At 41.2% G+C, this 24639-nt stretch overlaps 1 protein-coding gene across 1 annotated transcript in view; it reads right to left on the reverse strand.

Moving 5' to 3' along the window:
* Nucleotides 1–24639, reverse strand: part of ST8SIA4 (ST8 alpha-N-acetyl-neuraminide alpha-2,8-sialyltransferase 4) — a 44820-nt gene that overhangs the window by 11791 nt on the left and 8390 nt on the right. The window contains exons 3-4 of the mRNA XM_051643666.1: nt 16550–16807; nt 13180–13473 (exon numbers count right to left, since the gene is read on the reverse strand). Of these exons, the coding sequence (XP_051499626.1) occupies nt 13180–13473; nt 16550–16807 (552 nt within the window). The remainder of the gene's footprint in view (nt 1–13179; nt 13474–16549; nt 16808–24639) is intronic.

Here is a 24639-nt window from a genome sequence, read left to right on the forward strand (position 1 = left end):
ACAGCCTTCTGGTGTGTCAGCCACTCCTCCCAGCTTGGTGTCATCAGCAAACTTGCTGAGGGTACATTCTATACCCTCATCCAGGTCGTTGATGAAGATGTTGAACAACACCGGTCCCAGTACCGACCCCTGAGGGACTCCACTAGTCACACACCTCCAACCAGTTTCTGCCCCATTGACAACAACTCTGACTCCTTCCCATCAACCAGTTCCTAATCCACCTCACTACCTGATCACCAAACCCATACCTGATCAACTTATCTACAAGGATGCTGTGGGAGATGGTGTCAAATGCTTTACTGAAATCAAGATAAACCACATCTACCGCTTTACCATCATCTATCCACCTAGTAATTTCCTCATAGAAGGCTATGAGGTTAGTCAAATATGACTTACCCTTGGTAAAACCATGCTGACTGCTCTTGATGACCCCCATGTCCTTGATATGCCTAGAGATAGAGACAAGAATAAGTTGTTCCATCACCTTTCCAGGGATGGAGGTGAGGCTGACCGGTCTATAGTTACCCGGGTCCTCCTTCTTGCCCTTCTTGTAGACTGGAGTGACATTTGCTATCCTCCAGTCCTCAGGCACCTCTCCTGTTACCCATGACTTACTGAAGATGATGGAGAGTGGACTAGCAATGACCTCCGCCAGCTCCCTCAGCACCCTTGGATTCATTTCATCTGGACCCATCGATTTATGGATGTCCAGATTACTCAACTGATCCCTAACCCAATCCTCATCTACTATGTCCTCACCTATCTTGACTACTTCTGAGGCTATATGAAACTGGGGCTCATGGGGAAATCCTGCAGGAGTAAAGACAGAGGCAAAGAAGGCATTCAGCACCTCTGCCTTCTTTATATCCTCTGTCACCAGGGCTCCCACCTCATTCAGCAGTGGGCCAATATTGCCTCTAGTGTTAGTTTTGTTAGCTATGTATTTGAAAAAGCTCTTTCTATTATCCTTAACCTGACTTGCAAGGTTAAGTTCCAAGGAGGCCTTAGCTTTCCTAATTGCCTCCCTACATTCTCTGACAACATTCCTATATTCCTCCCAAGTGACCAGCCCCTCCTTCCATGATCTGTAGATTTTCCTTTTCCACTTAAGTTTGCCCAGCAGTTCCTTTTTTAACCATGCTGGTCTCCTAGCTCCCTTACTAGATTTCCTAACCCTTGGGATGCTCTGATCCTGTGCTTGCAAGAAGTGGTCCCTGAATGTTGACCAGCTATCTTGAGCCCCTTTATCTTCCAGCACCCTGTCCCATGGGATTTCCCTTAACAGTTGATTGAGGAGGTCAAAGTTCGCCCTGTGGAAGTCCAGGGTTCTGGTCCTACTGGGTATTCTGTTCCTTCCACAAAGGATCCTGAACTCCACCATCTCGTGATCACTGCAGCCAAGGCTGCCACTGACCACCACTGCTTCAACAAGGTCCTCCTTGTTGGTTAGTACAAGATCCAGCAGTGCTCCTCTTCTAGTTGGCTTGTCCACCATTTGCATTAAGAAGTTATCATCAATGCACTGGAGGAACCTCCTAGACTGTGAAAGGCTGGCTGTGTGAGTCTTCCAGCAGATTTCGGGGTAGTTAAAATCTCCCATGAGGACTAGGGACTGCAGTTGTGAGGCTACTGTCAGCTGCCTGTAGAAAGCCTCATCAACCTCCTTGCCTTGGTCAGGAGGTCTGTAGTAGACCCCCACAACTGTATCACCCACACCAGCCTGCCCCTTAATTCTTACCCACAGACTTTCAACTTGCCCCTCATCAGTCCCTGCACAAAACTCAATACATTCTAGTTGCTCTCTCACATAAAGAGCAACTCCACCACCTCGCTTCCCCGCCCTATCTTTCCTAAAAAGCACACAGCCATCCATGGCCGCATTCCAGTCGTGTGAGCTGTCCCACCATGTCTCTGTTATTGCTACCAGGTCATAACCCTTAGCCCGCACACAGACCTCTAACTCTTCCTGCTTATTCCCCATGCTGCGTGCATTAGCGTACAGGCATTTCAGGAAACAAACAGAGCCCACTGGTGGGACTAAATCTTCCTTAGACCATCTGCCTTCAGGCCCTGGTACGTTCCTCTTGTGCTTGTCCCTAACAAACCCAGTTTTCTCCTCTTCCCCCTTCACATCTAGTTTAAAGCTCTCTCATTGAGCCCTGCAAAGTCCTGCCCCAAAAGCCTCTTCCCCCTCTGGGACAGGTGCATCCCACCTGCCACCATCAGGCCAGGTGTCTCATATAGCATCCCATGATCAAAAAAACCAAAACCCTGTCTTTGACACCAATCTCTTAGCCATTCATTGACCTGGAAACTCTTCCTATATACCTCCCCACCCAATCTTGCAGGAGGTATGGAGGCAAACACTACTTGCGCACCAGACCCCCTAACTAGCCGTCCTAGGGCCCTGAAGTCACTCTTCATTGCCCTTACATTTCTTGTGATAATTTCATCACTGCCAACCTGAAAAATCAGCAGTGGATAGTAATCAGAGGAACCCACAAGATCAGGGAGTTTCCTTTTAACATCTCTAATCCGGGCCCCAGGGAGGCAACAGACCTCCCTGTGGGATGGGTCTGGTCGGCAGATGGGCCCTTCTGTCCCCCTCAGAAGGGAGTCACCCACTACAATTACTCTCCTTTCCTTCTTGCTTGAAGAAGTCCTAAGGACTCGAGGTGACTGAAGAGTCCTAGGTGCTTCACTAGATAAATCTACCCCTCCAACTTCATTTTCCTGTCCCTGAACTTCCAAGGCCTCATATCTATTATCCAAGGGCAATTGGGAGGGTGGAAGGGGTTGGGAGGATTTTTTCTTGCCTTTCCGAGGTCGGACCTCCTTCCATTCCTTAATATCTCTTAAGTCCTCTCCATCTGTCTGGTGACAGGAGGGGAAGGGGTCCGTCACTTTCTCAACCTCTTCGATCTGCCCCTGCCTCAGGGTATGACTCCACCAATCTATTTCATTTTCACAATCTCTAATGGCTCTCAGTCTTTCAGCCTCCTCTGTCAGTCTAACCACCTGCCTGAGGAGATCATTTACTTGCTCACACCGCACACACACGGTGTCACTGGTTCCCTCTGATACCAGTGCCAGGCACAGGCATTCACTGCAGCCAGAGACCTGCACGGCTGCGTGCCTGCTTGGGAGCTCTGTCTGAGTCCCCACATTCTTCTTCACTATGGTTTTTGGCCGCGTAGTGACCATGATCTATCTAGCTACTAGTTTGCTTTTCTTGCTGTGAGAAGGCACCCGCTGCTCCCTCCGTGCCTGCCCTCGCGCCACTTCCTGTGAAGGCCGCTGCCGCTCTCTGCTCTGTGCTGCCGCGTGCTATATATAGCTATAAAGCTATAGCTTTGTTTGCTTATTTCCACATTATCTTGGTAATTAACTAAGCATTTGAAGAAATTTGTTACTGGCTGGATGCATAATACAACTGTTCCTCATCACAAAAGTTCAGTAAGATCAAAGCTAAATGCACAAATCTTTGAAAATTCTTGGAAGGCATTAGCATCAAAACAAAAAAAGAGCAGAATTGTTATTGTAAGTTTTACCTTAGAAACCTCACTTAAAAAAAAGGAAGGATACCTGACAGGACCTCCTTATGCACACATGTATCATGCAGAACCAAAATAGAACTCACATCATATGTCAAAAAAAAGAGAGAAGCTACTCCCCATCCTATTAATAATATGAGCCCAACATAATTTTCTATGGAGTCCAGTCTTCCCTGTGCTTTGCTCCCCAAAGACAAATTATAAAAACTGCTTCTGGTTTGCTTCTTAACTGCACAGATAAAATTTTTGTTACAGAAGTACAAGATGGCCAAACACGACTGAATTAATAAAAAAGCCTAAAATTAAATAATAATATTAGTACAGGAGAAAAACACTTCTCAATATAAATACAAATCTGCAAGTATGTTGTATGAATAAGCTATATGTTATTTATTTCCAGCTGAGCTGCTAGTCATTAGCATTAGGTACAGTGCTGTTGTTCATGGTAGATAAACTAAGCAGCAAAACTTGAAAATGGGCAATTTAATGACTATTTTTCTTATGACTGATCTGTTGCTCTCCTCTAACTGAAACTTGAAATTCAGCCTTTGAAGATTAAGTTTTACAAGTCTTAAGTATATACATCGCTGATAATCATGAACAAAGCAGTTGCCACAGCAAGAGACCAAAAAAATTCCAAACCCCAAACCAAGTATCACAGAATGTTATTATCAAAAGGTAACTAAAAATAATGGTTCTCTCCCTCCAATCATGAGCAGACTTTTCATGGCCTACTTTACAGAATGGACCAGGCCATGAAAAATACAAAAAGCAGACAGTTTAGTGAGCCTTCAGTTTCCCCCTTCTGTCCTCTTCTACCTTAACCATTTGCCCCCACTGAAAAAGCTCTCCTTTCTCTCAAAAGTGATATATTTCTTGACAGACCTTGCTATGTCTTCCTGAAACCCAGTAAAATAGGAGAAGTTTTGTAAAGGAAATAAAAGCTCATCCTGAGAACCTTCGAACCAGATGAGGAGGCAGCCTCACAGGGTGCATGGGCCCAGCTGCCCTGGTAATTACTTTGCTGCTGGGCTTAAAGATCAACCCTGGAATGTCTCCACTTCAAGAATGAAAGAATCATCTCCTGCTCTCTTATTAGGACCAGGACTTTCAGGATCTGAAGAACAATGGGATTGTACTTAACTGAAAAGTAGTGTTATTTTTTTTCCTAATATTTTGACTATTTGTATGACATGATGCAAAAGATACAGTAGTCTTGTATTTTTAGTTCAATGGACTTTGTTTTTAATCTTTTGATTTCTGCAGTGATTATTCATCCAGATACTCCAAAGTGTCTTAAGAAATGTATTTTAGCAGTAAAGAGGTACAGTTTGTTAGCAGTAAGAAGAGAAGCAGCAGTGTTAATAATACATATTGCTCCCAGTAATTGTTTCTTCATTAGCACAGAGCTACTGGAGAACTACTTAATTTCTGTAGGTTTGAGTTTCTCTGTTTTTCTGTAATTCCCACAGTAAAGGACTGGAGCCATGGTGAAGCTGTGTAAAAGGTCACCACATTCAAACAGCAGCTGTTTGCTTTCACTAATAAAGGAAAAAAGACTCTGCACTGAAAAGTGACCATAAATAGGCATAGCATATCCTTTACACAGGCAAACTACAGATTTTACTGGGAATTCTGCCACATTTAAAGCAGGACCAGCTTTAATGCAGCTATTTTGCAGGCAGTAGTGAAGAGGAAGTAAGTTAAGCAGAGCAAATCCCACAGGATGTCCATGCAATTGTTCCATACCCAAAAGAAGGGAAGGAATGTTATGTGAAGCAATTTCAGCAATAATGCTGCTGAGTGACTTAGTTTGTGGGGTGGCTGCAGCAGGAAGAAAAGCCAAGAAAACATTACTACACGCAAAGATAATGTGAGAACTTCTTAACTTTGTTTTGTGGAGTTGGGAGATGAAACATGAGAAAAAAAACCTCTCAGAAATCTACTGCATTGCTTGGCAAGGGAGTGGGGAGAAGTTGTTGGTGTTCTGCCTGTTCAGCAGGTATTCATCAGCAGAAGCAGGAGAAGAGCAGCTGTACAAAGCTCTGGGATGTAATTCTAGCCTCCACAGAATGTAACAACAAAACACTCAGTAGCTCTCTCTACTCCCTCCAGGGAACTGAAAGGCAGGACCCACAGCAGAAAACATCTGCTGTTCCTACTTTCAGGTTTGGTTGTCTGCCACCAGTGGAAGTAAACAAGAAAACTGGGACTCTAACCCCATTAGGTCTCTTCCTGTTTGCTTACAGTTTAATGCACACTCCATTAGAGCTGTGCTACCGAGACCAGATTCTGTGCACACCTCAGTGTGTATCACCTCACTTGGAAAAATGTTGTTGTTGTTAAAAGTATTATTAAAAATTATTCTAATGAAAGAGTTCAGCATTAAATCTCAGACATACTAAGAAATAAAAATTTCTGAAATTTGTTCTTGAATTCAGTTTTTTTTTAAAAAAAAAGAGTGTGGGTTTCTCATATAATTACTTCATTATTAACCTGACTGGCAGTGGCATTAGAAAGCAAATAAATCATAGAATCATAGAATGGTTTGAGTTGGGAGGGACATTAAAGATCATCTAGTTCCAACACCTCTGCATGGGCAGGGTCACCTCCCACTAGATGAGGTTGCTCAGAGCCCCATCCAACCTGACCCTGAACACTTCCAGTGATGGGGCTTCCACAACTTCCCCTAGGCAACCTGTTTCAGTGTCTCATCACCCTTGTACTAAAGAATTTCCTTCTTATGTCTAACCTAAATCTCCCCTCTTCTGGTTTTGATCTATTACCTCTTGACCTCTCACTACAAACCCTTGTAAAAATTCCCTCCACAGCTTTCCTGTAGGCCCCCTTCAGGCACTGGAAGGCTACTATCAGGTCTCTCTGGAGCCTTCTCTTCTCCAGGCTGAACAGCCCCAACTCAGACTGCCATCGTAGGAGAGATGCTCCAGCCCTTGAATCATCTTTGCGGCCCTTCTTTGGACTTTCTCCATGAGCTCCATGTTCTTCTTATGTTGTGGGCTCCAGAACTGGACAAAGTACTCCAGGTGGTGTCTCACGTAAGCTGAATAAAAGGGGGAGAATCACCTCCCTTGACCTCCTGGCTACACTTCTCTTGATGCAGCCCAGAACACAGCTGGCTTTCTGGGCTACAAGTGCACATTGCCAGCTCATGTTGAGCTCCTCATCCATCATCACTCCCAAGTTCTTCTCTGGACTGTTTTCTATCCATTCTTCACCCAACCTGTATTTGTGCCTGACCCAGGTGCAGGACCTTGCACCTGGCCTGGTTGAACTTTATGCACTTTGCACAAGCCTGTCAAGATCACTCTGTATGGTATCCCTTCCCTCCAGCATTTTGACCTCACCACACACCTTGGTGTCATTGGCAAACTTGCTGAGGGTGCTCTCAATGTCCTTGTCGCTGACAAAGATGTTCAATAGCACCGAGTACCGACCCTTGGGGAACACTACTCATCACAATTCTCCATCTGGACATCAAGCTGTTGATCACCACACTTCTGAATGCGACCATCCAGCCAGCTCCTTACCCAATAAGAGGTCCATCTATCAAATCTGTATCATCGAGTTTTGATATAAGGATGTCATGGGGGAGCATGTTGGAAGGCTTTTGCACAGGTCCAAGTATATTATGTTGGTTGCTCTTCCTTTGTCTGCGAATGCTGTGACCCCACTGCAGAAGGCCACCAACTTAGTCAGGCAGGATTTGCCCCTGGTGAAGCTATGTTGGCTGTCACCAGTCCCCCCTTTGTTTTCCACTTGCCTCAGCAGAGCCTTCAGGAGGATCTGCTCCATGATCTTGTCCAGCACATAGTTGAGACTGACTGGTATATAGTTCCCTGGATCTTTCTTTTTTTCTTTCTTGAAAATGGGAGTTTTGTTTCCCCTTTTCCAAATCCTTTTAATCAGTTACGTTCTTCATGTATTGATTCTGGTTCCATCTTGAACTCCTGTTACGTATTGATTACCTCAATTATTCTGTCAATGATGTTTGCACAATTACACTAAAAGTTCCACAAAACAGCTTGTAGAAACACTTTGTGAAAGTCATGCAAGTGCCCCCAATTCACTTTCCAAATCCAGTATCTTAATTTGAAATACAAACTTGTTGATCAAGAATCATGAAAACAAAATTAACTTGACCTAAATCTACTGAAGTAAAAAATCGGAATCAGTGGTCACTGAAATATGGTACTGATAAAAAAATTGTTTGACTGAGTATTTATATAATCTGTTCTCAAAACTCTGAACCCCTCTGAGACTGTAGGAGTGGACACCGCTCACAAAAGTTTAACAAGGCATGAAATCTGCAGGAAAGCCATTTCTTTTTCAAACACCACATTACTTTTTTTATGACACAAAAATTACACAAATGGACAGGAAAATGTAAAGTTTCCCAAAATGATCTCAGAAGTCATTACCCCACTATTCAATCAAGAGAAACTCCCAAATACTCTGTGCTGTTTAGAAAGTTTCTTTCACTAAAAGAGAAGTAAAAGCAGAGAATTTCAGTACTGTACTTGATTGCAGAAATACTGCCTGGTATTATGTAAAACAGTACATAAGAATACAGAATTTGGCCTCACTTGATGGGGACAGAACTAAGAAAGTTAATGTTCTGTTTTTAGTAACAGCCTGTGCCTTACGCTTCAAAGTCTGATGAAGGAAAAACCTAATTTGCCTGCACAATTTCACAATGTGATACACACAAGAAGTAACAGAGACAACGCTTTCCGGAACTTGTTGCCTTTAGCCTGCAAACCTTCAGCATCCAGTGTCTCTACCAGTACTTAATTTTTCAGGTTGGAATTTTGAACTTTAATTTACTGATGATTAGTTACTGAAGTATTTAGACCACAATACATTGCCTTTCGATATTTTAAATAAAATTTTAGATATATTAAATCAAATTATTTTCTTCTAAACTTAAATTTACATTGGGAATTTGTTATTCCAAAAAAAATGAAGACTTCATAATTTTAATGCTTTAGGATAGATTTTTTTTTTTAGGAAGTTTTCAATGTGTATCAATGTGTTTTACATTTTTAGATTAAGGAGAACTGTAGTTGCAATATAATATGTTAAAATTTCAAATAAAAGCCTCACTTAAATCAGCTGAATGAGAGGGATATGGTATAGCCCTGTGGTATACCATATTCACAGGTCTATCTGTGGATGCAAAAGTCTTATGGAACAGTTGAATGGAATATTTTAACTTATTAAGTTGCACTTTTTATTAGTCTTCATAAGAATATGCTTTCAAGTTGAGGAAAACTCCTTCAGTATTAGATCTCTGGCATGGTTTGACAAACATCTCACTCATTTAAGTTGTTATGAATTCCCGACAATCTTAAAAGCAACGTAAGACCCACACTGACTCTTTACTGATTCTCTTGTAATTAAAGTTTTAAACAGCTCTAATTACTTTATATAAACTATTATTTAATACATAATATGTTTGCTCAAATAAAGAGTAAAAAAATATATATATATTTGAATTAGCAGGGCAAAAACCCAGAAACAAAAGAAGTGAAAAGGGGAAATTTGAGGATATTCAAAATCTTAATACAGAACAGTGATTGCAAATGCTACATTCCCAAGTGTCTACTCTACACTTCTGTGCCTTTCAATGAAAATCATTGAGCTACATTTGAGCATAAAGATACAATTATTTGAGAATGCTTGCAGTCAAGAAGACAACAGCTGCAGATATAAGTAGTTTCCTTGTGTAAAGCAAAACAGTCTAAAAAAGTGCTTATTGTAGTTCATCATGGTCCATCTACCTTTTACAGATTAAGAATCTAAAGACATCTCCTAAGCCTTGAACTCAGTCTTGCACATATGAGCAGGCACCCTATGAAGGAGATTAGATGCTTTTCACGTCTTACTGTGTGCTTCAACATGCAGGGTTTGTGAGCAGATTTCTTGGGTTTGCTTCTCCTTCAACTAACAGAAGTCTTCACCTTATGTCTGTTTTACCCTTTCTGTTTTGCACTACAGGTCTCCACAAGGTCATCACTGTTAACATGGTCACAAAGATTTAAACTTGCAAGCAGAGAGCTTCCAAAAGAATCAAATACACAAACAAATATATCAAATATATAAAAAAACAACAAATCAAAGACAGTTCAGATTTACAAAACAATTAGTGCTTTATAGAGTTCCTTTTAGGTAGACTCGTTAATCAGTTGACACTGAAATTGAAATAACAGCATTATGAAGACTTTCCTTGAAGCTAAGTATGCAAGTTCCACATGCTGTTTTAAATGGCAGCAGACTTAGCTGCCCATTAGTTTCAAAGTTAGTAGTTTGCTGAAGTTAGTAACTTGTTTAAACTTTCTCAAGTCTTACTACTCAAAACAGACTGATTTGATAATCAGGTTGTGCAGCTTTTTACTTTATTCTTTAATTCATTATACTTACTTGTAGACAATATTTGGCTCAGGTACATTTTAATTTATGAACAGCTTTTGCTTATTATTTTTTCATGTTGTCATGTTACTCCAATTGACATGGACTATTCCATTTGACATGGAGCTAATTCAGCCTGGAGAAGGCTTCAGGGAGATCTTACAGCAGTCTTCCAATACCTAAAAGGGGCCTACAGGAAAGATGGGGGGAGACTTTCCAGCAGACAGTGTAGTGATAGAACAAGGGGTAACAGTTTTAAACTGGAAGAGGGTAGACACAAGCTAGATATTAGGATGAAATTCTTCACCATGAGGGTAGTAAAGCACTGGAATAGGTTGCCCAGGGAGGCTGTGGATGCTCGCTCCCTGGAGGTGTTCAAGGCCAGGCTGGATGAGGCTTTGTACAGTCTGGTTTAGTGTCCCTGCTCATAGCAAGGAGTTTGGAACTTGATGACCTTTAAGGTTCCTTCCAACCTTAACCATTCTATTATTATATGACATAAAAACCTTAGAGATCTTAAAGAGATGCAGTTCAACCTGTAAAGAGACAATACTCTTTCCCTGGAGTTAACTTTGCTGTAATACAAACCTCATTATTTTGGACTGGTGTTTTAAGACCGCCTTCTAAGAAATGTAAATAGTAGTTCCAAATGTGTTACTGCTAACTGTATCACTTCCAAAGTTGACTCACAAAGACAAATTCACCTTAAGCACCTTGCCTTGTAAAGTCAAGATTTAAACCAAAGATAAATTTGACTTCTTGTTTTGTTCTTACTCAGGTTACAAAAATTAACAATAAAGAACACCTTATGATACTTGGTTGCTCTCCACAAGTACAAAAAATGGAAAGTGAGGTGATTAAACAATTTGAAGTGGAGGACCTAAGGTCTAGAACACAGATTCAATAACCTGACAAATTTGTGCATATCCATTGACACTTGTAGGTATAATCTGAAATATGATACAGTCTAAAATTTCAACAGCAATTCTAGTGGCAGAACTTTTGTTGTCTTTATTCGTCAAGTTATAATTCTTATTTTTAAGACAAAGCACCCTAAAGTACCTTAAAGCTGGCCAACTGGAAGATTTCACATTCTGATTTACCATTCTTATTTTAGAATTTTGCCCAAATTTAGCAGATGGAAATTAAAACAGCTGCCTGTAGACTTGAAGTAATCTTATTTATTCAGTATACACACACACAAACACCACTACACCTATTAATGTATTATAGCCATTTTAAATACTCCAAAATTCAACACAATAAAGGCCTATAAATAACTAAAGTGTAACTGTGTAATAACACGACTATCCAAACAACTACAGAAACTGAACAAGTCAGTAAAAAACCTAAAGATTTCCAAATTCCAAAGTGATTATTTTTTTTTCCAGTGACAGAAGTGCAGCACATGAAGAACTCAGCAGTTCATCTATTTGAGACATGGCAGAAAGTGAAAAGCATATTCAGAAGTCCTAATATCCTGAGGAACATCATATTTCTAGGCTTTATTCTTATACTCATATTAGATTGAGGTAACAATTCAAACATCCCCTTTAATCTTATCTCTGCTTCTGTAACAGAAAAAACTTTTTAGGCAGATACATACTCAGTAACTGGTGTATCAGCCAACACTAATACTCTGAAGACAATTCTCAAAATCCCACAACTGACAGCATAGTTCAAGGAACTCCAGTTCAATACTATCATACTGCCATAATTCACTGTGCAAAAAGTTATTGCACTACTGTCTTGTGAAGGTTTTTCATACATAGCTCTATATACTCATACTTGTAGTGACCATGACATTGGATCCTTCATCTGAAAGTCTTGTTTAAAATCTTTGCATGAAGTATTGATTTTTAAATTTTTTTTAAACATTACATTAATGTTTTTGGTGATTCTGATAAATGTTTTTTAATTGCCCAAGCACCTGGCCAAATTAAAAAAGAGAATGATTGCTATGAAGTCCTACACCTGCCAGACTTCATTATTTAAATGGTTATTACCCTACCCCTATGATATTTAAATTCTATTTTTTATCTCCATGGTCTTGGACAAAAGAAAGACATGTAGCACTTCAGTTGTTCTCTGATTTGATGACTCACGGGTATCTTTTAATTCACAACTATTTTTTCATTAATTAATCATGATAGTGATTTTTTTTTTTTTAACATAAAAGCAAAAGTGAAAAGCTATTGTGCTAATGCATTTCATTTGTTTGCAGGCTAAATCATAGAATCATAGAATCGTAGGGGTTGAAAGGGACCTTGAAAGATCATCTAGTCCAACCCCCCTGCCAGAGCAGGATCACCTAGAGCACATCACACAGAAACGTGTCCAGGTGGGTTTTGAATCTCTCCAGTGAAGGAGACTCCACAACCTCTCTGGGCAGCCTGTTCCAGTGCTCTGTCACTCTCACAGGAAAGAAATTTTTTCTGATATCCACCTTAAACCTCCTATGCTCCAATTTGCATCCATTACTCCTTGTCCTATCACTAGACATCACTGAAAAAAGCTTAGCTCCATCTTCCTGACACTCACCCTTTACATATTTGTAAACATTGATGAGGTCACCCCTCAGTCTCCTTTTCTCCAAGCTAAAGAGGCCCCGCTCCCTCAGCCTCTCCTCATAAGGGAGATGTTCCACTCCCTTCATCATCTCTGTGGCTCTGCACTGGACTCTTTCAAACGGTTCCCTGTCCTTCCTGAACTGAGGGGCCCAGAACTGGACACAAGATACCAGATGTGGCCTCACCAAGGCAGAATAGAGGGGGAGGAGAACCTCTCTTGACCTACTAACCACACCCTTTCTAATGCACCCCAGGATGCCATTGGCCTTCTTGGCCACAAGGGCCCATTGCTGGCTCATGGTCATCCTCCTGTCCACCAGGATCCCCAGGTCCCTTTCTCTTACACTGCTCTCCAGCAGGTCAGCCCCCAACCTGTACTGGTACATGGTGTTTTTCTTCCCCAAATGCAAAACTCTACACTTGCCCTTGTTGAACTTCATCAGGTTTCTCCCTGAAGGTTTTTATTTACTAATAAAACCCCCTTATTTTATCATCAATGCAATCAAGTACAACAATAATGGAAAGATATTCCTTTTAACATTTTACTTGCACTTTTTTCTGCCTACTAGGAATTCTAGTTATGATTCATTGTGCCAAAGACAGAACAGTCTTTTCCAGACACTTACCCTCTGACAGCATGAATAAGTCTCAGTGATGGATAGGCGGTTCGCACTTTCAATTTATTCCTAAGGATTAATGCATTAACCCACTCCACATGCTTCTCTCCACCTTTGACCATGAAAGCAGGGATCCAGAGGACACTGTCATTCAGCATGGATAGTCTATGCACAAATTTTTCTCTGTCACTCTCGTTCCGAAAGCCTCCAAATGCTCTTTGTACAACTGATGGGTTCATGGTAATAAAATCAGATTTAGTTCCCACATCAGCAGCAAACTCCACCACAGGAGCTAGATTGCACCTGAAGAGGAAGAAATTAATGGAAAAATAAAAATATATATTAACATTAACTCAGAAAAATGTGTGCACGAAGGGAAAATGAACATAGAAGCCCATTTCAATTTAACATGAGGAAAAAACACCAGTGATTACAGGTGTGATGACATGCAGTATTTTACTCAACTTGAACACTTGTTAGACAAATGTCTTAAAAACATTAAAACATCCTTTTGCATCTTTTTGCCACCATCTTTCTCCAAGGTGGGAAAAGGAAAAGCAAAAACTCACAATGACAACTATTTCTATATTGTTTTCTGTCACTGTTCATTTGTTCTGTGCTTTTTCACCCATTTCAAACCAAAACAATAGAAACTTCTGCTTCAAAGCCAAAAAGACCTTTCTCTTGCCCAACCTCCTCTATATCCATATAATTCCAGGCTGTCAAATGAAGCCAGCTATTCCCCTTTATTTCCTGTTGATTTGTGAAGTTCAAAGGTATTCAACTGAGCACGTTTGAAGAACAAATAAAAAGTGAGGCATATCAACATTTTTGCCCAAACTGCAGGGAAACATTTTTAGAGCAATGTAAAGGGATTTAGATGTGTGATTTCCAGTTACCTTAATAGCAGATCTCTGGTTCAACATCAAACATCACACTGAAATTACCCCATGTTGCACATAAGTAATTTAGTAATTTACAGTGGGCTATCTTTATTGTTCAAGGGCTAAGAAAGAGTGTTTTTGAAAGAGAAAACATTTTTAATTTATTCAACCAAGGCTTCCATAAAAATATTCATTTTGTTCAGAATAAAAACAACAAACAGTAAGAATAAGTAACAAAAACCTCTCTCTTCTGGCCCTTGTTTCATTTTCACTGTAAAAATAATCTTCTTGTCAACAATACGGACATATATTTAAATTCGAGGAATCACACAGTGAAGGATACTGTTTCAGATTAATTTCAGATAATGTCATAGAATCATAGAATCATTAAGGTTGGAAGCACCTAAAGGTCATCAAGTTCCAACCCCCTGCCATGAGCCCCAGATCCCTAAAGTGCCAGAAGGAGTCAGGATAAAGGAGGAGTTTGCTTTGGTAGATGAGGATTGGGTTAGGGATCAGTTAAGCAGTCTGGACATCCATAAATTAATGGGTCTGGATGGAATACACCTGTGGATGCCGAGGGAAGTGGTGGAAGTCATTGCTAGGCCACTCTCCATCATCTTTGGTAAGTCGTGGGCAACCGGAGAGGTGCTTGAAGACTGGAGGAAAGCAAGTGTCACTTGAGTCTACAAGAAGGGCAAGAAGGAGGACCCAGGTAACTATAGACTGGTCAGCCTCACCTCCATCCCTGGAAAGTTGATGGAACAACTTATTCTTGGCACTATCTCTAGACATATCAAGCATGAGGGGGTCATCAAGAGCAGTCAGCATGGTTTTACCAAGGGGAAGTCATGTTTGACCAACCTTATTGCCTTCTATGAGGAAGTAACTAGGTGGATAGATGATGGTAGGGCAGTAGATGTGGTTTATCTTGATTTCAGTAAAGCATTTGACACTGTCTCCCACAGCATCCTCATAGATAAACTGAGGAAGTGTGCTCTTGATGGTCAGGTAGTGAGGTGGATCATGAACTGGTTGAAAGGAAGAAGTCAGAGAGTTGTGGTCAATGGGACAGAATCTAGCTGGAGGTCTGTGACTAGTGCAGTCCCTCAGGGGTCAGTACTGGGACCGGTACTATTCAATATTTTCATCAATGACCTGGATGAGGGAACAGAGTGTGCCCTCAGCAAGTTTGCTGATGACACTAAACTGGGAGGGGTGGCTGACACACCAGAAGGCTGTGCTGCCATTCAGCGAGACCTAGACAAGCTGGAGAGTTGGGTGGGGAGGAACCTAATAAAATTCAACAAGAGCAAGTGTAGAATCTTGCATCTGGGGAAGAACAACCCGATGTACCAGTACAGGCTGGGGGCTAACCTGCTGGAGAGCAGTGTAAGAGAAAGGAACCTGGGGGTCCTGGTGGACAGGAGGATGACCATGAGCCAGCAATGTGCCCTTGTGGCCAAGAAGGGCAATGGCATCCTGGGGTGTATTAGAAAGTAGGTCAAGAGAGGTTCTCCTCCCCCTCTCTTCTGCCCTGATGAGGCCACATCTGGTATCTTGTGTCCAGTTCTGGGCCCCTCAGTTCAGGAAGGACAGGGAACTGCTTGAAAGAGTCCAGTGCAGAGCCACAGAGATGATGGAGTGGAACATCTCCCTGATGAGGAAAGGCTGAGGGAGCTGGGCCTCTTTAGCTTGGAGAAGAGGAGACTGAGGGGCGACCTCATCAATGTTTACAAATATGTAAAGGGTGAGTGTCGGATAGAGCCAGGCTTTTTTCAGTGATGTCCAGTGATAGTACAAGGGGCAATGGGTGCAAACTGGAACATAGGAGGTTCCATGTAAACATCATAAAAAACTTCTTTCCTGTGAGAGTGACAGAGCACTGGAACAGGCTGCCCAGAGAGGTTGTGGAGTCTCCTTTGCTGGAGACATTCAAAACCCGCCTGGACACGTTCCTGTGTGATGTGCTCTAGGTGATCCTGCTCTGGCAGGGGGGTTGGGCTGGATGATCTTTCGAGGTCCCTTCCAACCCCTAAGATTTTGTGATTCTGTGATGAGCAGTGAACCCTACCACTAGATCAGGTTGCACAAAACCTCATCCAACCTGGCCTTAAAAGCCTCCAGGGATGGGGCATCAACAACCTCTCTGGGCAACCCATTTCAGTTCCTCAACACCCTCATAGTGAAGAATTTCTTCCTAATATCTAACCTAAATCTCCCCTCTCTCTGTTTAAAACCATAACCCCTTGTCCTGTCACTATCTTCTCTGATGAAAAGCCCCTCCCCAGCTTTCCTATAGTCTCTCTTCAGGTACTGGAAGGTGCTATAATTTTTCCCCAGAGCCTTCTCTTCTCTAGGCTGAACAGCCCCAATTTTCTTTGCCTGTTTTCATAGCAGAGGTCTAAAATATGTATCCTAAATGAAAACATTTCTCCCAGTTTTCGTCCAAGAAACATGGCAGGCAGTATCTTCAGCAGCAGATAAAAACTCACCTTATTACAAAGTCACGGCTATCTATCTCTTTTCCACATCCACTATCCAGAAGGATGCCAGAATTCCCAACAACAGCACAGGTTTTAAATCGGCGATTCTTCATTGGGGAAACTTCAGGGAGAAGGTTGTACAGATCCTGAGAAATGTTTAGGGTGCGACGCCTGTCCAGTACATAATGGATTACATCTCCTGGCTTGAAGCTGCTTTTGACCACTGAGACATCTCTTTCCGCATCCAAGAATCGAAGAATGTTCTTTCTGGGTTGACAGAAAAATGCACAGATATAACCCAACACTCAACTGCTCACCTGGATTTTATCTAATAGTAATACAGAATGTGGAGATCATACAACATAAAGCAGATGGTAGACAGTGTCAGACAGATTAATTTCCCATGCCCTAGGACAGAATTAGAGCAAAGCTGTTAGGGCAGAGATAAAATCTTGGTTCCGGTAAAACATGTAAACACTATAGTAATAGAGCTTAATAACCTCTTATGGATAAAGGCGCTGAGAGATTAAGGGAAGAAGACCTTGGGAATTAGAAGGTATACTATTTTTTAATATTTTACAAAACTTTGCATTAAAAGGAATAAATAAACTTTGGAATAAATAAACTTTCATCATAGAAACATAGTTATACGAGGCATTTATGATTTAGGAGATAAATGCTTCACTACAATCTCATCTCTCACAATCAGCTTGGTTCAGGAAATAAGATATTGATACACAAGTGCTCATCAAAGTGACAACATCAAAAGCCTAAAATTATTACATACTTGCGAACTAGTACACTAGAAAACTGAAATTTTTTTAAGAGCAGACATCAACATAACAGGAAAAAAAACAAACACCTTAGAAATCTACCTTTAGATGTCTATAAATAAGTACTTTTTTTAAGACAGATAACTAAACAACCGAAAAAAGAAACAAAAACCCCACTCAACATAATCTCAAATTCCACTGGATTGGAAACACCTAGAATATTTGTGAACTTAATATTAATCTAGTTCAGTAACTTTTACCCAAACCAGAGATTTTGGGTAATAACCGGAGTAATCATTAGTCTTTTTTTAATAATTAAATTGAAATGTGTAAAACTGACTGTAGTGATAGAAGTAGTCAACTGAAAGATTTATTTTACATAAAGGGCCCATTGTTCATATGAACTACTTTTTTAATAGATGTTTTCTTATAGATTCTTATTTCATAAAAACAGCATATTCAGCTTAGTGTAAACTTGCTGCTAATTAACTGAAGTTCATCCAAAGTTATCTTAATTATCTTGAAATAAGAACACCCACAGTTTTTGTACCAATTTTTTAAAAAATCAGCTTAAAACATACTGCATATTAAAGTACTGCAGCTTTGGGTTTAGCCAACCTGTTAGCTGATTTCAAAGAAAATTATGAACTCTATCATTGCTTTAAATCAGTCAGTTCAATCCTTTGTCTTCCTTCTCTGTAATTAATTGTTTAAACTATAAACAGGGTTCAGACATATTTTCAAGATATGAGGGTTTACAAGCTACCATGGGTCAAGTGGACTATTGTAATTAAACAGTTGTATACTCCCAGTCCAGAAAAAGGTGAATAATTTCTGCTTATATGTCAGCTGAAGCTGTTAACTCGTGGTAGTTTTATCTGCTTATGGGGGTGGGGGTCTAAAAACTGACACATGTTGAATACCTAAGTGCAAAAAAGAATTTTTTAATGACTGCAGCTAGTGATACCCACACTAGCCCTGTCAAGCAGTTTTCAGTACACATTTCTTCTTAGAAAAAAAGTCTGAGAAGGACTCAAAGCCAGGTCTGCAGGAGCTCACTGTAGCTGAGGACTGCAAAAGAACAAAGCTTACAAGCTTGTGTCCATTCCTGTTCTGCAAAGCTTGTACATTATGAAGAGGCATAATATCACACCTGAATTGAAGCATATATTAAAGTACAATACACTTATGGAACAGAAGAGGACTGCTGAGCACGGACCAGGTGTTCACTACATATTAATTTGAACAGAAACTTTTGCCTCCACAACTCTAACAAGACAAGAAGAATGGAAAGTTTGTACTTTCCACTGCTGTCAGCAGTTAAGGTAGAGTTAAAAAGGGACTAGGCATTTTGTTGAGTAAGGGAATGCTATTTTTATGCAATAAGTCTTTAAAGTAGAACTTCTTTAAAGCAGATCAAAACAGGAAAAGATAACTATAGAGATGCCACTTCAGCAGTTGCAACACCCAATGAAAGATACAAAGTGAAAAGGGATTAACTATAGGAACATCATTCTTACTGGCCACCTTCTGTCACTGCCTCAAGATGGACAAACGTCCTGAAACTTGCCAACGGTAATGCAAGTTAGGAAACAAATAGCAACATTTGCACATAAATATAGTATCTTGTGTATTGTTTTAAAGGATAAGAGGAAGGCAATTAATTTACACAGTCATATCCCCCCCCCCAAAAAAAAAAAGCCGGAAAAAAAAAAAAGCCTTGGCTTCCATTACGAATTTGGTTACTTACAGTGAAAATTTACTTATCTATGTGCTTACAAAGGCTCATAAAAGTCCTCCAAAGAGTTTCAAATGGACCTGAATAAAACTTAGGTTAGCAATCACTTACTTAACAGAGCTGAAATTTCCAAAATGTGTAAGGAAGTAATTTTTCAATAAAATTATGAGATGGAGAAAGGTAACTGAATCTTAAGATCTGCTCACATATTTAAAAACATTTTCTTATCTGAAGTTGTCAGAAGCACATTCATTTAAATACATGCACAGGTATTACAGTACACATAAGAATTCTTGTATAACAAGGATCTGTAATAATATTAACATTAATTACTTTGATTCATCTGACAGTATCCAGATACCTTTTAATACTGAAAGAAATATATTAAGAATATAGATATTCATTATACTGTTTTAAGTTCCTCTGTGCTACTGACTCATCTGTACCATGGGGATAGTAGTACTTCCCATTTTCATGCAAGTGCTAAGAGAATACAAAATTACTAACGGATATGACAAAAAATTGAAAGTACACACGAGTGTCTCAGTCAGTCTTGATGCTGGATAATAATAACTTGTTTAAACCTCTGTTCTGTCCCACAAAAAACACTGAAAATAGCACAAGGTTATTCTGATTAAACAAACATGATAAAATAGTTAAAAATAAGTGCTAATCCACATCCAGCTGTATACAAAATTCAAAGGTAAGCTCAATTAGAGGAAGGAAAAACAAACATTTTTACTAAACCTTCAAGCAAAGGTATTCTGCAACCTTAAGCTAAAGTGTGTAAAGAAACTCAAAATTTTATTTGAGGTGGTCTTCAAGTATTGATTTGATGAATAAAACTATTTGGGCTGTGGTCTGAGCCCTTTGTAGGCAGGTGAGGCAGATGTGGTTTGCTCTTATCCAAAGTGAAGTAGTTCAGCAGCCAACTAGCTTCAGAACATGTTTGCAACTTCTTTACATGACTCACAGGAATATGTGTCACAATCCACAGTCGACCTAAGGTTTTTCTGAAAACTAGAACCAGATCATAGTATCATAGAATCAACAGAAAGTTTACGGATGGAAGGGACCTTAAAAATCACCTAGATCCAACCCCCCTGTATAGGCACAGACACTTCCCACTAGATCAGGTTGCTTAGAGCCTCATCCAGCCTGGCCTTCAATACTGCCAGGGATGGGGCTTCCACGACCTCCCTGGTCTCACCAACCTCATAGCAAAGAATTTCCTCCTAGTATCTAATCTAAATCTCACGTCTTCAAGTTTTAAACCATTGCCCCTTGTCCTCTCACTGCATGCCCCTGCAAAAAGTCCAGGCTCAAAAGTCACCTTGCAGCCTCCTCTTCTCCAGGCTGAACAAATCCAACTTCCTCAGCCTGTCTTCACAGGGGAGGAGCTCCAGCCTTCTGATCATTTTTGTCGCCCTTCTCTGGACTCACTCCAGGTGCTCTATGTCCTTCTTATGTTGGGGGCTCCAGAAGTGGACACAGTACTCCAGATGGGGTGTCATCAGAGCAGGATAGAGGGGGAGAATCACCTCCCTCGACCAGCTGGCCAAACTTCTTTTGATGCAGTCCAGAATACAGATGTCTTTCTGGGCTGCAAGTGCACACTGATGGCTCATGTTGAGCTTCTCATCCACCATCACCCCCAAGTGCTTCTCCGCAGGGCTGCTCTCCATCCTTACTCCTCCCAACCTGTATTGGTGCATGGGATTGCCTCAACCCAAGTGCAGAACCTTGCACTTCATGCAGTTAGCAGGAGCCCACTTCTCCAGCCTGTCAAGTTCCCTCTGGATGGCATGCCTTCCCTCCAGCATGTTGACTTCACCACATAGTTTGATGTCGTCAGCAAACTTGCTGAGGGTGCACTCGATTCCACTGCCCATGTGCGTGACAAAGATGTTAAACAGCACTGGCCCGAGTACGGACCCTTGAGGACACCACTTGACACGTGGCTCCATTTGGACATCGAGCCATTGATCACAACTCCATGGGTGGGACCATTCAGCCAGTTCCTTGTCCAATGAGTGGTCCATCCGTCAAAACTTAAGAAGTTAATAATATTTATATACCTACTACAGCTCCCAGTTATCTGATAAAATACATGTAATGACACTGTCCATAAACAGCTTTCCAAGTCACATAAATATGTATTTCTCTGGGGCAATATGGTGACATTTTCTATTTATGTTCATTTTTCTTGTTTTATTTTGTACTGCAGTCTTTTTACTATACAACTGTTATATAACAGCAAACTCTCCCTCTTCTGCCTAAGAACTTTGTGGAAAATAAACTGCTTAAGCATTTGGCTTTCAAGATTACAAATAAGTTAATACTTTTAGACATTGGCAAGAACACTGAAATATGACTCCAAATACTTTTCCTGGAAAAAACATTCCTTCTGAATAAGTTAGTGCCAAAGATTCTCACTTCTGGGGCATCTGGACTCATCTGGACCCCAGCAAAGAAAGGAAGCCCCTGAAGTGCATTCTCAGTACCTGGGAAGCTGGGATAGCTCACCAGCAACCACATTATGGAAAAAAAGATGGACTAACTTACTACCTAGTCCACACTCTGCTCCTACTTATTTTCCTTGATGCCTTTATCACCCCCAGCCCATTTTTATGTAAGATATAATCCTAACAACCTCCCATGGTGGGAGCTCAGTAAACTCCCTGTTCAATCTATGTCTGTGCTTTCTTAGCCTTACTGGCACTACAATATTCCTTAAGCTAGCTTAGATCTCTCCTACAGCAAATGAAGCCTGTTCCTTTTTATACTTTGCCAGTCTTCTTCCTTACCCTTGGCAACAGCCTTAATTTAACTGAGGCTAAAAAGCCATCCGGGGGTGGGGGAGGTGTAAGCTTTTATTTTTTAACCATATGTTGTACATCTCTGACCATTCTTGTTGCTTTCCTGTAGACTTTCTCTGACTGATTCACATGGGTCTTCAAGCAACTTGATATTCTAATGAGTCTTCTCTAATGTAGAGGAAGACCTCATGCTGCTTTGCACTCCCCGGTCAGAAGGCAGCAAGTGGCTCTCAAGTCTTTGAAATCATCAAGGACTAAGACCTAGGTAAAGCATAGTTTTTGCCAGCCAATGCTGATTTCCTAGCACAGATTTTCTTAAAACTCCCTCTCAGTCAGGCTAAAGCCAAATGCAACAACGGTGCAAACACTCACAATCCCCACTGCCTCCTCAGGGCTCCGACAGGGGCTGCTGCCATCCACAAAGGCAGGCTGTGACCTTTTGTTACCACACACATCTTTCTTGCTTTGTTTTGTTTATTAACAAAACAACACTAAAAATATTCCTCTGCTCTTAGTTGTTTCCAAGTCTTTACTTGTCTCCAGGACAGAAAAAGAAACAGGCATTTGATTCTTAAGATCAAACTGTGTTTGTATGTTTGGGTAATGGAAAAATGAGTAGTTTAGTTTGAATAATTATCTTTCATTTCCCATATTTCCTTCTTTATGTGGTCTCTATGCAAACTGATCACAAGCAGACTTCTAATGAATACAGACTTTTAACCACAGTTCTAACACTTGAGCTTTAAGTTTCTGACTGTGTACTTCATGTAAACATAAAAATTTCAATTTCTAAATATTTTCTTGATCACTTTGACAGTAACTGACTAGTTAAGTGCTGACTTTAGATATCTCTTGAATTTAATACAGCCTTCAAGTTCTGAATTTATTTATATTTATTTATTTATTACTCATTTGGTACTTTTTTCCTCTTTTTTTTTCTTCATGAGACAAACAAAACATAAAAAATGCTTTTGATACATAATTAGTAAATGCCCAGTGATATCTCAGCCCCAAGAGTCTCGTATCTCACTGAAGTTAGTGCAGATTCTCATTCTCTTTCTTCTACTTAATTTTGAAAATTCTCTTAAGTTTTGAATTTGTTAAAAACACACCTAATTGAAACTAACCATGGAAAGGTTCCTGGCATTCCAAGCCCATGAAAGACCACATAAACAGAAGTGGGGTAACATAGGGAAGTTGCTGTCTGGCTCTGCCTTCATTCTAGCCCTCCTTGTGCCCTTCACAGACTCACAGAATCCTAGGGGTTGGAAGGGACCTCGAAAGATCATCCAGTCCAACCTCCCTGCCAGAGCAGGATCACCTAGAGCACATCACACAGGAACGTGTCCAGGCGGGTTTTGAATGTCTCCAGCAAAGGAGACTCCACAACCTCTCTGGGCAGCCTGTTCCAGTGCTCTGTCACTCTCACAGGAAAGAAGTTTTTTATGATGTTTACATGGAACCTCCTATGTTCCAGTTTGCACCCACTGCCCCTTGTACTATCACTGGACATCACTAAAAAAGCCTGGCTCTGTCCTCCTGACACTCGCCCTTAACATATTTGTAAACATTGATGAGGTCACCCCTCAGTCTCCTCTTCTCCAAGCTAAAGAGACCCAGCTCCCTCAGCCTTTCCTCAGAAGGGAGATTTTCCACTCCCTTCATCATCTCTGTGGCTCTGCACTGGACTCTTTCAAGCAGTTCCCTGTCCTTCCTGAACTGAGGGGCCCAGAACTGGACACAATACTCCAGATGCGGCCTCACCAATGCAGAATAGAGGGGGAGGAGAACCTCTCTTGACCTACTAACCACACCCTTTCTAATGCACCCCAGGATGCCATTGGCCTTCTTGGTCACAAGGGCACATTGCTGGCTCATGGTCATCCTCCTGTCCACCAGGACCCCCAGGTTCCTTTCTCTTACACTGCTCTCCAGCAGGTTAGCCCCCAGCCTGTACTGGTACATCGGGTTGTTCTTCCCCAGATGCAAGATTCTACACTTGCTCTTGTTGAATTTTATTAGGTTCCTCCCCACCCAACTCTCCAGCTTGTCTAGGTCTCGCTGAATGGCAGCACAGCCTTCTGGTGTGTCAGCCACCCCTCCCAGTTTAGTGTCATCAGCAAACTTGCTGAGGGCACACTCTGTTCCCTCATCCAGGTCATTGATGAAAATATTGAATAGTACCGGTCCCAGTACTGACCCCTGAGGGACTGCACTAGTCACAGACCTCCAGCTAGATTCTGTCCCATTGACCACAACTCTCTGACTTCTTCCTTTCAACCAGTTCATGATCCACCTCACTACCTGACCATCAAGAGCACACTTCCTCAGTTTATCTATGAGGATGCTGTGGGAGACAGTGTCAAATGCTTTACTGAAATCAAGATAAACCACATCTACTCTCACTCCCTGCCCAGGGACAGGAGCTGGGACTGATTCCCTCCCAGTCTCTCTGTTTCTCTCTCTCACCTTCTCTTCCTCGGTTTTGCCTAAGGGTTTCCTTGCAGTTCAGCCGCTGCAGAAGGGGTCCACCAGCACGATCCCTCGCTCTGGTGTCCCTCGCCTCAGTGGCTTGCCCACTCCAGGGCACTCCACTCCTCCTTGACCAGAAAGGTCACAGATATTCAGCAGACATGTAAAAGGTAAAGAGAGATTTTAAATAAAGTGTGACCCATCTACTCCTTACTGTATGAAGGCCAGCCATATGTCATCTTTTCATAAATATAAGCAAGTCAAAAGAAAGGAGTCAAATGAGTTAAGCACTCCAAC

The sequence above is a fragment of the Apus apus genome, chromosome Z, assembly GCF_020740795.1.
Source record: "Apus apus isolate bApuApu2 chromosome Z, bApuApu2.pri.cur, whole genome shotgun sequence".
Classification (NCBI taxonomy): Eukaryota; Metazoa; Chordata; class Aves; order Apodiformes; family Apodidae; genus Apus; species Apus apus.